Source organism: Sminthopsis crassicaudata, chromosome 4 (genome assembly GCF_048593235.1).
Source record: "Sminthopsis crassicaudata isolate SCR6 chromosome 4, ASM4859323v1, whole genome shotgun sequence".
NCBI classification, from domain to species: domain Eukaryota; kingdom Metazoa; phylum Chordata; class Mammalia; order Dasyuromorphia; family Dasyuridae; genus Sminthopsis; species Sminthopsis crassicaudata.
In genome coordinates this window covers 444,975,487-444,989,371 of record NC_133620.1, presented here as the reverse complement: position 1 = coordinate 444,989,371, position 13,885 = coordinate 444,975,487, and the positions used below count along the sequence as shown (strand labels likewise).

Sequence of the window (13,885 nt, the reverse complement as noted above, 5' to 3'; positions counted from 1 at the left end):
GGCCTTTTAGAGACCAGAGGTACATATTTGGTTTACAGAGAAACTTCTCTGAAAAGAGGGAGGGGAAAGGTGAAAAGGGAAGGAGGAGGCTAAATAGAAGGGAATACAGAAATAGCAGGGGAAAGATATAAGAGAGAGCGATTCTAAAGGGGAAGGGCTGCTTGAGTAAGTGGTGTTCATAAGTTAAATACTGGGAAGTAGGGAAAGGGGAAAGGAAAGAGACCAGACGTAGACTCAAGGGGAGCTGGGACAGGATCGGAGGCATTAGATTGAGAAGGGTACCAGACAAGACCATAGAGAAAATGGGTCACCAGAGGGAGAAGTATCAACCCCCAAATCTGCTCAGTAGCTTGGCATCTTGGAAATGGGTCTGGACAGCTTTGGGGAAAGAAATTCTGTTCCACATCAGTAAGCTGTGAAAGTCATAACAACCTAAAGGGGGAGATTAAAAATTGTTGAGATGAAAGAGGATGAATGGGGACCACGACATATATTTTCACCTTTTTTGTTGTTTGCTTGCTTTTTTTCTTTCTCTTTTTTTTTCCCTTTTTGATCTCATTTTTCTTGTGATTATGTGGAAATATGTTTAGAAGAATTCCGCATGTTTAACCTATATTGGATTATTTGCTGTCTAAGGGGGGGGGAAGAGAGGGGAAAACACAGGGTTTTGCAAGGGTACATATTGACTAAATTGTCTTTGAATGTATTTTGAAAACAAAAATATATTAACATTTTTTTAAAAGAACATTTCTGAAGAATAAAATAGTTTAAAATGTCTCAACTGGAAAAAAAAAGTGTTGAGATGACTTGAGGGTGAGGGAGTCGATGAGTAAGAAGTTTGGGGTTGAATAGTTGGGATCTCTGGAGATCAAGAAGTTTAACATTATGGCAGGAGTAGATTTGGGGGCCTGGAGGTCATGTGGTGGGAGATGCTAAGGGTTAGGCACGGAAGGGGCTGGAGGCGAAGGGTTAGAACGCTGAATGTGAGCAGGGGATAGGGGCTTTTGTTCAGGGTTTTGTTGGGGTGGGATTCAAGAAAAGCCAAGGATTCAAGAAAATGAATGCAAAAACCAGGAAGGTGGAAAGGATTGAGAGCCTGAGATGGGAGTGTTGAGTGTCAGGGGTGAAAGGGAATGGGTACCTGAGTGTCATGGGATTGAAAAGGATGGGGAAATGAGATTAGAAGTGAGAGTCAGGGCACTGAGTGTCATGGAGTGGACATGTTGTTAGCTTGGATCTACTCGCTGGGGCTGAGACAGGGGCAAGGAAGTTAGGAGGGGCTTAGAAGAGGGATGCTCACCATACAGGTTTTGGATGGCCAGGACATCATCCCAGTTCAGCACAGAGTCCCGTCCCAGTCGCTTGTAATAGGGTGCCATGAGAGCCCGAGGAGCAGGGGAGTGACCCAGCCCCAGCGTGTGGCCAATCTCATGGGCCAACACCACGAACAGGTTCCGACCTCTGCGGCTTTTGAAGGACCAGCGCTCATCCCTGTCAAAGTGCGCTTCCCCACGACGGGGGAAGAAGGCGTGGGCCAGGGCACCTCCTGCGGATACCCAGAGGCAGCAGGTCAGTTACAAGTCCTCCTAGGAGGTGGACAGCGGGGAGCAGGGTTGGGGGGGATCATCGGTCTTAGATTTATTGGGCAAGAGGACAGTGCCTTCATTTGATTGACAGTTGAGGAAGCTGAGGAACTTTGCCCGATCCCACTAAAACTTAGTAGAAGGGGAAATAGTCAAATTTAGGTTTTCTGATTCAAAATCTAACAATTTCTACTACATTCTTCTGACTTCCTAAATCATCTGATCCCCCTTCATTACAAAGTGGGAAACTGAGGCTTCAACAGATGAAAAGTCTTGACCAACATTACACAAATGATACCCGGACAGAGTTGAGATCCAGTCAGCAGGTCCTCCATCTTACTAAGTAAAAGGGAAAGAGAGATTGGAGATTTGGACCTATGGAAAACATGGGCTAGAAGGAATTTCATGCTTTTTTGTTATTTCCACTCTATCATTACAGGGAAAGGAAAATAAATGGAACCACCAAGGGAAACAGGAAGAGGTGTGTTTGTAGCAAGTGAGTAAAGATGTGGATGACAGAACAATGATTTCCATTTTTCCCTTTTTTTCTATTTTGCTTGCCCAATTGCGTGTGTATATTCATGCATATATGTATAAATGCATGTAAACACACATGTATATATGTACATGTATGTGCAAATGGGTACACTGTGTTATATAACTATATTTACAAACATGTGTGGGTATAATTATGCATGTATGTAAACATGTATCTGCATGTGAGCATTTCACTGGTGCAGCCATGCCCTCCTTCCCCCCTGCTGCTCTTAGCCAGAGACCCCTCACCACCTCTCTAGGCTAAGGGATAGGAGTGGGGAGATCTTCCAGGGGAAGGAGTTAAAGAGAGAGGCTTACAGGGAAGAGGAAGGAGTCAGCACCTGGCCCATCAAAAGCGTTGCTGAGCCCGTCGTTGTGATCACCCTGAAAAAAGGTGAGGCGGATGTCGGCGGGGCCTGCTGCTGGGGCTTCCCAGAACTCCAGAGAGGACACGTTGCTCCACACCTGGAAGGCCGCCCGCACGGCCTGGCGAACCGCTGGCTCTGGTAGGTACTCGGGCCAGTTCACCAGGCGGTAGGAAAGATGGCGTTTGTACCATTTGCCTCCTGCTGGAGAAAGAACCAGAGACCTGGACGTTAGCCTGCTTATGCACTCAATTCCCTGCACACTCCAGGGTCAGGATCCTTTTTTCCTGAGTCTTTTCTGATACATGTTTAACTTTTCCCCTATTGTTCAGTCATGGGGAAGAGGGAGGGGAGTCTTGATGGAGTAGAAAGAACACTGAAGCAGGTAAGGCAGGAATTCCCTGTCTGACTTGCCCTTTCTTGTAGGGGCAGCCAGGTGGCCCAGGGTAGAGTGCTGGTCTCAGGGAGACCTGAAATCAAATCCTGCCTCAAATACTTGCTAACTGTGTGACCCTGAGCAAGTCACTAAAATGCTAGTTTCCTTAGTTCCCTCTTCTGCAAAATGGGGATGTTAAAGCATCTACCTGCCAGGGGGGCTATGAAGACTAAATGAAATAGTATTTGTAAAGCACTAAACCCTTTGCTGGATATATAATAGGGGTTTAATTAATACTTGTTCTGTTCCACACAGCCCCCACTTTCTTTTCTGGGCCTCAGACTCCAAATTCTAGATTAGAAAATTATGGTTTGGAATACTGAATCACAAGAAAAATCGGTATTTTCCCAAGAGAACAACAATTGAAATATTCTTCTCTTGGCAGACAAGTGAGGCATTACAGGGGTAAAATGTAGCAAACTTGGCTAAGCTGGTCACTGTAGAGTGACTGAGATTTAAAACCAAAGAGTGGCAATAACATTTATTATTTAAAAAAAAAAAAAAAAAAAAAAAAGGTCTATGACATACAAGGGGATGGAGCTCCTCCCCTCAGAGACTTCCTTGTCTGACCCAGATATGTAGGTCAACCCCAAGGTCTTGAGACTTCATTACCCAAGCCCATCTTTCCCTTTCTCCCATCCCCACCTGGGGCTGATCATGTGGGGTTAGGACTGATTTTCATTCTTATTTATGTTCCTTTCCAGCTGAGACCCCCAGGTTCAACCCATTCTTTCAAAGCATCTGGTAGGTGGCAAGGGGATGGGGGTGATCCCCAGCTGCTTCTGCTGTCGCCTATCCTTCTTTTCCCATTTATGGGATCCCGGGCTTGTGACTGCCTTGAGAACCAAAAGAAAAGCTCATTGTCATTTCTTCCTACTCTTTCTCAACCCCCTCACTTCACCCCATTCTTTATGTCATTTAGGAAGCTTAGGAGAAAAAAGAAAGAAAGAAAAAAGAAAGAAAGAAGGAAAGAAAGAAAGAAAGAAAGAAAGAAAGAAAGAAAGAAAGAAAGAAAGAAAAAAGGAAGGAAGAAAAAGGGAAAGAAAAAAGGAAGAAAGGAAGGAAGGAAGGAAGTAAGGAAGAGAGGAAAGGAGGGAGGAAGTAAAGAAAGAAGAAACAGAAAAGGAGAGAAGGAGGAAGAGAGGAAGAAAGAGAGGGAGGGAAGGAAAGAATAGAGGGAGGAAGGAGGAGAAGAAAATGGAGGAAGGGAGAGACAGAAGAAAGGAACGAAGCAAGCAAGTAAGGAAGTAGGGAAGGAGGAAGGGAGGGAGAGAGAGGAGGAAGTGGAGGGGAAGAGAGAAAGGGAGGGAGGGGAAAGAGGGAAGAAGGAAGGGAAGGGAAGGGAAAAGAAGGGAGGGAGGGAGGAAGAAAGAGGTGGTTTTCTGTTACAAGCTACAACCATCTCCAGTCAGTTTAAGTAATTTCTTTCATAGGATTATAGATCTCTATCTGAAAGGGCCCTTAGAGCCATCAAATCCAATCTTTTCATTTTACACATGAAGAAACTAAGTCAGAAGGGAAGTGAGCTGGCCAAAGTGACACAATAAATTAAGTCTGAGACAGTCTTCAAATTTAGGCGTTCCTGACTCCTGCCCACTCCGCTCATCCCTCCATGGTGACTCCAACTTCAGAGAGGGAAAGTAGCTTTCTCCACCTGGTGCTGCTGATTGGGTGGTTCCTGCTCGTTCTCTTCAGACACCTTCCCATCACCACCTTATCCCTCCTCCCGCTTCCCATTGGCTAAGTCAGAATTGGGAGAAGGGGCTCCTCAGGGGCCATTGAGCTTAAGTGACCTCATTTTACACTTTGGAAACTGAGGCCCAGAAAATCAAAAGGACTGGGGGCAAGCTAGAGCGGCACCATGGTTAACCGTGGGGCCTGGGGCTCCCACTCTTTCTACAATGCCAGGCTCACACAAGCCGGGGATTGACCGGAATGAATGGCTCCAGTGTTTCTGTCTGACAATGATTCGGAGACCCAGCGGCCCAGAGCTGTGGGGGCAGTGGTGTTTCCGTGAGAGAGGACATAGGAGTGTTAGCCAGAGGGGCAGAGACCCAATGTGAAGGCAGTTTCCCATCCAAGCCCAGTGCCTTGGGAGCACTTGTCCCTCCCATTCCCCAGCTCTGCCAGGGAGCCACCATCTGCGCTTCAGCTCTTGCCCACAGTCCGAAACCAGACAATGAGGGCGGACCTGCCCAGAAGCAGCTTTGCATACTGGATAGAGTGCTGGATTCAAATTTTGCTTTTGATTCTCAACAGCTATGTTATTTGGTCTTCCTGAACCACAGTTTCTTCATCTGTAAAATGAGGATAAAAATGTCTAAATGTTCACAAAGTTGTATGAAACGCAAATGAAATCATGCACAGCTAGGTTAGAGATTCTCCAGCATTTCTGTATATTAGATAGATTCTTTGGCCAGTCAGTCTGGTGAAGTCTCTGGATTCCTTCTCACAATAAGGTTTTCATTAAATTTTTTTTCTCTTTTCCTTTTTTTTTTTTTAAACAATAATGTTTCTAAATGCAAAAAATAAAATATAGGTCAGCTAGGTGGTTCAGTGGATAGAGCACCAGTCCTGAATTCAGGAGGACCCGAGTTCAAATCTGGTCTCAGACACTTAACACTTCCTAGCTGTGTGACCCTGGGCAAGTCACTTAATCCCAGCCTCAGAAAAAAATAAAATAAAATAAAATAAAATATAGAAGATTACAAAGGAAATCAATTATATTGAAAATTAAGTATGTAGACAGGAAGATAGCAATTACATGAGATCGAACAGCAGGTGTAATGACTACAATAATTTTGAAGATGTTGTGGTTCAGTCATGTCCTACTTTTCATGTCTCCATCTGGGGTCTCCTTGACAGAGATACTGGAGTGCTTTGCCATTTCCTTCTCCAGCTCATTTAACAGATGAGGAAACTGAGGTAAACAGGGTTAAATGACTTAACCAGGATCACACGGCTGTCTGAGGTTAGATTTGACCTCAGTGCTTCCTGACTCCAGGCTCTGAACTCTATCCACTGTTGCCACCTAGCTGTCTAGATTTTGAAATGGTGATGAACATAAGTGATATTTCAGGATACCTGCAACAACTGATATGAAAATATCTGATGATCGCTGGGGTTTGTTGCTTATAACCACCATTTTTAGGAAATGTCAAATGTCCATTGTAGCTTAGTGAAAAGGCATATTTTCTTTTCCATCTAATTTCAGGGACTTCCTAAGATGTACGTTCCATGCTCCCCTGGTTAGGAAGCTCTGGTCTAGTACTATTGAAGTATCAGTTGATGATATTATTACCCAAAGATAACAGTGTAATTCCTCCCACCATCATGGTTTCCACTTTTCCTGCATCTTCCTTCTCCTCCCTATATCTCCAGGTCTGGGACACACAGTCCACTGCTCTTGGGGAGGACAGTGGGGAGGGGCTTTCATGTTGGGGGACAGAGAATAGGAGAATAACATTGCATAATGAGGCGGGTGATAAATCTTGGGAAATAAAACAAATATAATATATAAATATAAAGCTTTAGGCTAGCATCTATTAAGAACTGAGGCTTTCTTGGCTCTCTCCTTTGACTGTGGCTATCCAGGGGGAACAGGGAGGGGAGGGGGGCAGTCTTGGGTTTGGAAACTGTGTGTGGGAACGGGAGAGGGAGGGCAAGGGCTAGGCCCAATGTCAGGCTATCATAGGCTGAGGAGGAATGGGAGCAAAAGGGAAATGGAGAAGTGGAGAGATCTCATTTGTCACCCCTTCTATACTTCATGCCATTCAAGGTAAGGTTCCTTTTCTGCTGTGTTTGGTTTGGCCCAGGACCCTAGAATGCCCTGGAGAATAACCACTTGGGGATGGTGATGGAGAGATCAGCCAATAGACTGGGAGAGAAGGAGAGCAAGAAAAGGCAGGTTCTAGACTCCCTGTCCCCTCCCTCCTCTCTCACCCATGTTTGTAAATTAAAAGGGAAGAAACATGTGTAGCCCGTTTTGGAGAAAGATGGGGAAAAACTATCTGGGAGTACAGAATTAGGCTTCCCCCAGCCCTGCAATTCCTTTTCCTCTTGGAGAGGAGGTGGGGACTCCTCGGAGGGCCCCCCACATGCAACTTTGGGGGCAGCAGCTGGCTAGGTAACTCCTTCCCTGCTCTCACTGAGGCTGGCCCTGGAGATTCCAGCTGTCCCAGAGCCAGTTCCAGGGAGGAAGCTTCTTTGTGTGTTCTTGTGTGGAAGAGTGGGAGAGGACAAATAACCCACTGTGAAAGAATCAAAGGGAACGGTCTTGTTTGGAGGGAAGGGGAGCCAAGGAGGAAAGGAAGGAACTCAGGTGAGCGGGGGCCCTTCTGGCTCAGGCTTGTTTTCTAACTTGGAAAATTATAAGTTTATAAATTCCTGACTTGGGGCTATAGAGAATAGGCAGGACTGGGTTGATCACCATAGTTACACCGGCATCCCTGTAGGGCCAGGTGTCACCTGAACTCCTTCCTCACCTGTTCAGTTGCCCTGATTCCCCTCCACACTCCTCTCCAGACAGGGGCCACCTGGCCTCCTTCCTCACCTGTTCAGTTTCCTTTACTCTCTTTATTCCCTTCTGGCAGAAGATGTCAGCTTGGCAACCTTTCCCTCCCCTTTATACCCATAGAGGCTCTCCAAATACCCCACAGGCTCCAATTTTCTCCTACTTAACCTCCAGGATGGATGATCCATCAGTTATCATTTCATATTAAGGACCAGGCTGGAATCTCCTCACCACATTATCCTACCAATTCCATTTCTTATTCCCTGATTCCTGGATTTAGGAATCAGGAGGAAATGCTTATCATATGCTGCACCACATAGAGACAGGCCAACCTTAAAAGTCACTGGGTTAATTAGCCTCCTCATTTTTTAGATAAGGAGACTTATCCAGAGACTTGGCCACAATCACACAGGTAGGTGGATTTAAGTAGGCTGTGGGTGCCAAAACCAGCATTTGAATCCAGGTTCTTTGATTTTAAGAGTTAGATTTAAAATCTAATTTTTTTTTTTCCCTGAGGCTGGGGTTAAGTGACTTGCCCAGGGTCACACAGCTAGGAAGTGTTAAGTGTCTGAGACCAGATTTGAACTCAGGTCCCCTTGATTTCAGGGCTGGTGCTCTATCCACTGCGCCACCTAGCTGCCCCAAAATCCAATATTCTTTTTATCCTACAGTTATCCCTTCCAAAATATGGGAGCTCGCCCCCCCCCCAATTTGGAAAATGCAGGTAAAATTGTTTTGCCTTCATACCAGAGTAGAAGTCTGATTTTTTTTTTCCTTTTTATGGAGTATTTATAGTAGTTTACTGTAAAATTTGGGTTAAGTATTTGGCCATAATCTGTGTCATCTGCTGGACTTTGAGTATCATCTTTGGCTTTTGCAAAACTCCTCCAAAATCTCCATATATGGAAACCATTACGGGAACAGTCTCTACATAGAAGGGATAAGAGTTGTCAGATGATTGTATCAGACATAATTTAGGGCTGAAAACGACTTTAGAGATCTGATCCAAGTCCTTCATTTTACAAATGAGGCGACTTAAGCCCACTTAGGTAATATGAGTTGTCCAAGTTCACACAGGTGTTAGGTGGCTGAGTCAGAATTTGAACTCAGTCCCTCCCACTCTAAATCTGCTGCTCTTCATCACTGCATTATTTCTCCTCTCTGTGTGATAGCTCCGCAGGGGAGGGATTGAGGGTGGAGTCCAGCCTTGGACTTTGAAGACTGTGTGTGGGAAGTGGAGGACAGCTGGTGGGACAAGGGCTGCTTCCCCTGGCAGGATCATTGATATAGGTGGGTGGTCCTCAGCTTTTACTTCTGCTGTCCCGGGCTTCCTTCAAGATGGGAATGGGATGAGGGAGAGGAAGCTGGGAGATATGCCCTCAACTTCTCCCCTTAGAGCAGGTTGGCCCCTGGTTCTGACTTGGCCCCTTTTAGTCCCCATCAACTTTCTTACTGCCCCTGCTCCATAGGGAGTTAGGGGTACTTCCTTATAGAGAAGAAGGGAAGGGACGCACCCCCTTTGGAGTTCCTGAAGGCCTGTGGGAGGAGGGGAAGGAAGGAGAAAGAGAACTCACTTTGCTGCACAAAGCGTTTCTTGAGCCTCGTCTTGGCTCTGCGACCAGCAAAGAGGGAGCTGAGCCTCTCAGTCCAGGCTGAATGGCTCTCCGAGTCATCCACCCCACACCGTGGCAGGGCCATTTGGTGCATCGTGGCGGTGTCTAGTTGCCCACTGACTGGCAGGTGGGACACCCACTGGAACTCCCTAGAGGGAAGAATTAAAATAGATGGGGAAGAGGAGCCATGGGACAATGCCCTAGGAGTCGGGAGAGGGAGCAACGTCCACGACCTCACTTCCCGGGGTTGTGATGGACAAGGTGAGGATGGGGAGAGGTTAACACTCAGGGTCCCTCACTGCTCCTCAACAATCCTCCAACCTCCTACCCCTGCCCTGGACCCACTCCAGCTTACCTTATGGCATCTGTAAGCTGTGTAGAGCTGGGAGCTTTTGGACTGTGCTCCGGGAGGTACCCATACTTCTCCAAGAATACCTGGGAAAGGCAGGGAGACAAAGGAAAGTGTTACTACTCCCCCAGCCCTGGCCCCCAGAAGCATAAAATCACATCACTGACGAATTCATAACTTTCTAAGGTGTTCATGGTCCTGAAATGAAGCTTTGCAATCCCTCTCACCCACTTCCTTTAAAATTTTTATTTTATTTTTTAATTTTTAAAAATTCTATTTTCAGTTTTAAATTCTCTTTCTGCCTTCCTTTCGTGACCCTTAAAGAAAAAAAGCAAAAGCAAAACAACCTTCCCCAAAGCAACCACAATCCCAAACATTACAAACATGTACATTTAAGCAAAACAAATCCCCCAGTTCAGCCATGTCCAAATAAATACGTGCTTTAATATGCATTTTGAGATTATCTTTGTCTTGAGGTCTCTTCTACTCCCCATTAAGGTTCTTAGATCTATTTCTTTCTTGCGATTCCCTGAAATTATTCCAGAAACTTCACTTCTTTCCAGAAAGTTTATAGAGGAAAAAACCCCCAAACCTTTTTCTTTTCAATTAAAAGATTTAATCTTCCCTTTCATCTTCCCTTGCCAATTGGAAGAAATAAAACAAAAGAAAAACCAAATTTTGTTCTAGGAAGGCTTTTTCCCTCTCCTACCAATAACTCCTTCTCTCAATTACTGTCTGCATTTGGCCCTTCCCCACCACCATTTCACTTGATGTTGGCTCATATTTGACTTATATAATATATCAGACATCTCTATGTAGATATTTCTAGAGTTAGAAATACTCCACCTGCAAATGCTTCATATACATGAATAGATCATCTTTTGGCAGGCCATTCACTCCTGATTCCTTCCTTTTAATAGCCCATCTCTCACTGGAGACCTTCACCAAGCTGTGCTTAGCCAATGCTACCATTGGGAAGCTAATTTAAGGGATTGTCTCATCCAGTCAATGTGTTTTATGTATATCAGTGACTAAATATTGGTGCTATGGTTCCTAGCTTTGTGTGTGTGTGTGTGTGTGTGTGTGTGTGTGTGTGTGTGTATGTGTGTGTGTGCTGGGAAGTCTTTTCAACAACTGTGGGGAAAAAAAAGTGTTGTGAACTCTCAGGGAAATTTAATATACTACTTACCATATTTTGCAATTATTTAAGGAATCATTAAATAATTTTTAATGTGAATTCCATTGGACCAATAGTTTGGGATCTACTAAAAAGGAACCCCTAAATGTAAATCACTGCCCCTGAGAAACTCCCAATCTGCCCACTCCTCCCACCACTGCTGGTGATGGTTTCATCTAGACCACTAATTTAGGAAGGCCCCAGCCACCATGTTTGATTAAACTCCCTTCTCTCCAGCTAACTTTCCCAGTCTCCCCATTTGACTACCTGCCACACATATCAGTCAGTCAAGCCCAGAAACACATTAATGCTTACAAAGTGCAAAAACATGGTGGCTCTTGCCATTCAATGAGTTCTCATTCTAATGAAGGCAAGAACTTGTAAACAATTATAGTATACATGTTTTCATTTTATTCAATTGAGTAAATATTTATTAAGAGTCTATTCTGTGCTAAATGGTAGGATTACAAAAAAGAGGCAAAAAGCTCTTCCCCTCAAGAAGCTTACAATCTAATGAGAAAGATAACATGCAAACAAAGATATGCAAAGCCAACTATGTACAAAACAAATAGGGAATAATTAACTGAGGGAAGGCACTGGAACGAAGAGGACTTGGGAAGGTTTACTGTAGGTTGGAGAAATTTAGTTGGGTCTTAATATATACAGAATTGGTGCAGTGGAAGGCAGCTAAGAGGCACAGTGGATAGAATAAAGGGCCCTGGAGTCAGGGAAGACTCCTTTTCATGAGTTTAAAAATGTGGCCTCGGATACTTCCTAGCTGTTTGACCAGAACATATTACTTAATCTTATTTGCCTCAGTTTCCTCAACTGTAAAATGAGCTGGAGAAAGAAATGCAAAACTGTTCCAGTGTCTTTGCCAAGAAAACCCCAAATGGGGGTCAGAAAGAATTGGTTCCAACTGAAAATATCATGGTAGATGGAAATCTCAGAGGGAAGGTAAGAGGTGGAGAAGGAGATTGGAAAAGGCCTGTTGAGGCAAGTGGGATTAAAATTAAGTTTTGAAGGAGTCCAGAGAAGCCAGGAGATGGAGGTGAGGAGGGAGAGCATTGCAAGTATGAGAGGCATGAATTTGAAAAATATGTTTGAAGAACAGCAAGGAGCCTGTATCACTGAACCATAAAATATATGGAGTATTTATATATATAGTATATTTAGTAAAGTGTAAAAGGTGAGAAGGGGCCAGCTTGTTAAGGGGCTTTAAATGTCATACGAACATGGAATTATCTTTTCTCCATTCTATTTTTTTCAGGTAGTTCACTACTTGGTAAGGTTTTCTATCTTCCCTTTGAGGTATTTGAGTTTTCCTTTGGGTTTTTTCCCTTCTGAACTCTAGTTTTATCTAGAATTTTTATCTCTTTATTTCTTCCTGGTAGCTTTGGTTGACAGTTCTCTGTGACTGGCTTAACCACTCATCCCTGCCTGTCATCTTTCTGAATACTTCTAGCCTCCATAGAGGAACTTAATTCTGAGGCTTTTGATTTTGACTTTTTTTTTTTTTTCCTCTTCCTCCCTACTTCTGGATGTTGTGGCAGGGTGTGGGGTTATTCTCCTTCATCTGGGTCTATCTCTTGGATTTCTCTTAATCCTAATTTTTTTGAACATGGTTTTTGGTATTTTCCTCTGTTTACTAATATTTGCAGTCTTAAGTTGTCTGGGATGTGGAGCTGGGGCTTGGGCCAACTCCCTCAGGCACTCTTGGATGGGTGGAGTAGGGCTTGTTCCATCCTGTCCCTTCGGTTAGTCTGGATGACACTTGTCATTGCTGATATCCTTGGGGTATCTCCCACTCCCTTAATCCTGGCTTCAGCCTCAGTCTCCCCGTGGTCTACCACAGGTTCTGGTGTCTGGCAGCTTCTTGCTTCTCCTTGTACAATCCCTAGCTGGAAAGTGGTGATTTCCTGTGTTGTGGTCCTGGCAGACCCATGTAGAAGATGAGAAATCAAGCTGGTTTTAGGTCTCCAGCCCATAACCCTGAGATCTAGTTGAGCGTGGAGTCAGGAAGACTTTTCCTAAGTTCAAATCTGACCCCAGACACTTACCAGCTGTTTAACCCTGGGCAAGTCATTTAATCCTATCTGCCTCAGTTTCTTCATCTATAAAATGAGGTAATGGCAAACCATTCTAGTATTTTTGCCAAGAAAATCCCAAAAGGGGTCACAAAGCCTCTTTCTTCCTGTATAGCAATGTACAGGCATTAGTTCTATCCCTGGTTCTGTTTTGACAAATCACAATCAAAATCTGGTTTTAAGTCATAATTGCTCAAGATTTAGATCGATTGGGGACTCCTGACTTCCAGGCCCCCTGGGTTCAGAATTGCTCGCTGGCATTGGTCCCTGGAGTTTCTGACTGGCTTCCCTTGAGAAGGTCCCTTTTTAGCCCTCTTAGTTTCATCTGGCTTACCTGAGCTAGGCCTGGTCTTACTTCACAGCATTCACTTATATTCCCTAGTGGGGCCCTTTCCTGCTTCCATGACTGCCTTACCTGTGCTCATGCTGGCTTCCGCAGGTGACATCTCTTCACTCCCTCCTGCTCGTTTCTGGCCATTGAACTTCCAAGAAACTTGCTTTAATAGAGTCTGATTTTCTGCACCAGTGACCTTTCTGATAATCAACTTTTCAGATATTTGCTGGGGTTTAGGTGGGATACCTGGACTTCTCTATGACTTCTCAGGCCACCATCTTTAGTGAAATTCTCTGTTTCTTGCTAATCAATTTTTGTTATTTTGCTCTTTCAGTCATACTTATTCTTTGTGATCTCATTTGGGGTTTTCTTGGCAAAGACACTGGAGTGGGTACCATTGCCTTCTCCTGCTCATTTGACACATGGGGAAACCGAGGCAAACAGAATGAAGTGACTTGCCCCAAATCATACAGGTAGTGTCTGAGACCAGATCTGAATGCAGGAAGAGGAGTCTAGCCAAGCTCTTTTATCAGCTGGGCCACCTAGCTTCCTGCTAATCATTTACTCCAAAACAATCTCTCTCCCTTTCTCTCTTTGTTTCAGTTCGAGCCAAAAAATGACCTTTTATCATTGCTGAGGACATATTATTGATTGTAATAATAATGATGATAATGATAGCTAGCATTCATATAGAGCCTTAAGATTTACAAAGCACTTTACAATTATTACTTCATTTTATTCTCAAAACCTGTACTAGATGAAAACCCTTTTCTGAAGTCTTTGAAAGTACCCTGCTTTCCCATCAGATATTCCCTAAATGCCTTTCTCTACCTCTTCACACACTTTAAAATAAACCAAGTTTTTCTTAGACAACAGCATCCAAAGTAAATA

The 13,885-nt window shown here is 44.3% G+C and overlaps 1 protein-coding gene across 2 annotated transcripts in view; it reads right to left on the bottom strand.

Annotated features, from left to right (window-relative positions):
* MMP28 (matrix metallopeptidase 28) overlaps window positions 1–13,885 on the bottom strand; it is a 29,123-nt gene that overhangs the window by 6,639 nt on the left and 8,599 nt on the right. Inside the window, exons 2-5 of one of the 2 annotated variants that reach the window (XM_074263528.1) lie at window positions 9,403–9,482; window positions 9,009–9,196; window positions 2,462–2,686; window positions 1,301–1,546 (exon numbers count right to left, since the gene is read on the bottom strand). In XM_074263528.1, coding sequence (XP_074119629.1) covers window positions 1,301–1,546; window positions 2,462–2,686; window positions 9,009–9,196; window positions 9,403–9,482 — 739 coding nt within the window. Of the gene's footprint in view, window positions 1–1,300; window positions 1,547–2,461; window positions 2,690–9,008; window positions 9,197–9,402; window positions 9,483–13,885 lie in introns of both variants that reach the window. The other variant, XM_074263527.1, reaches the window with a different exon arrangement.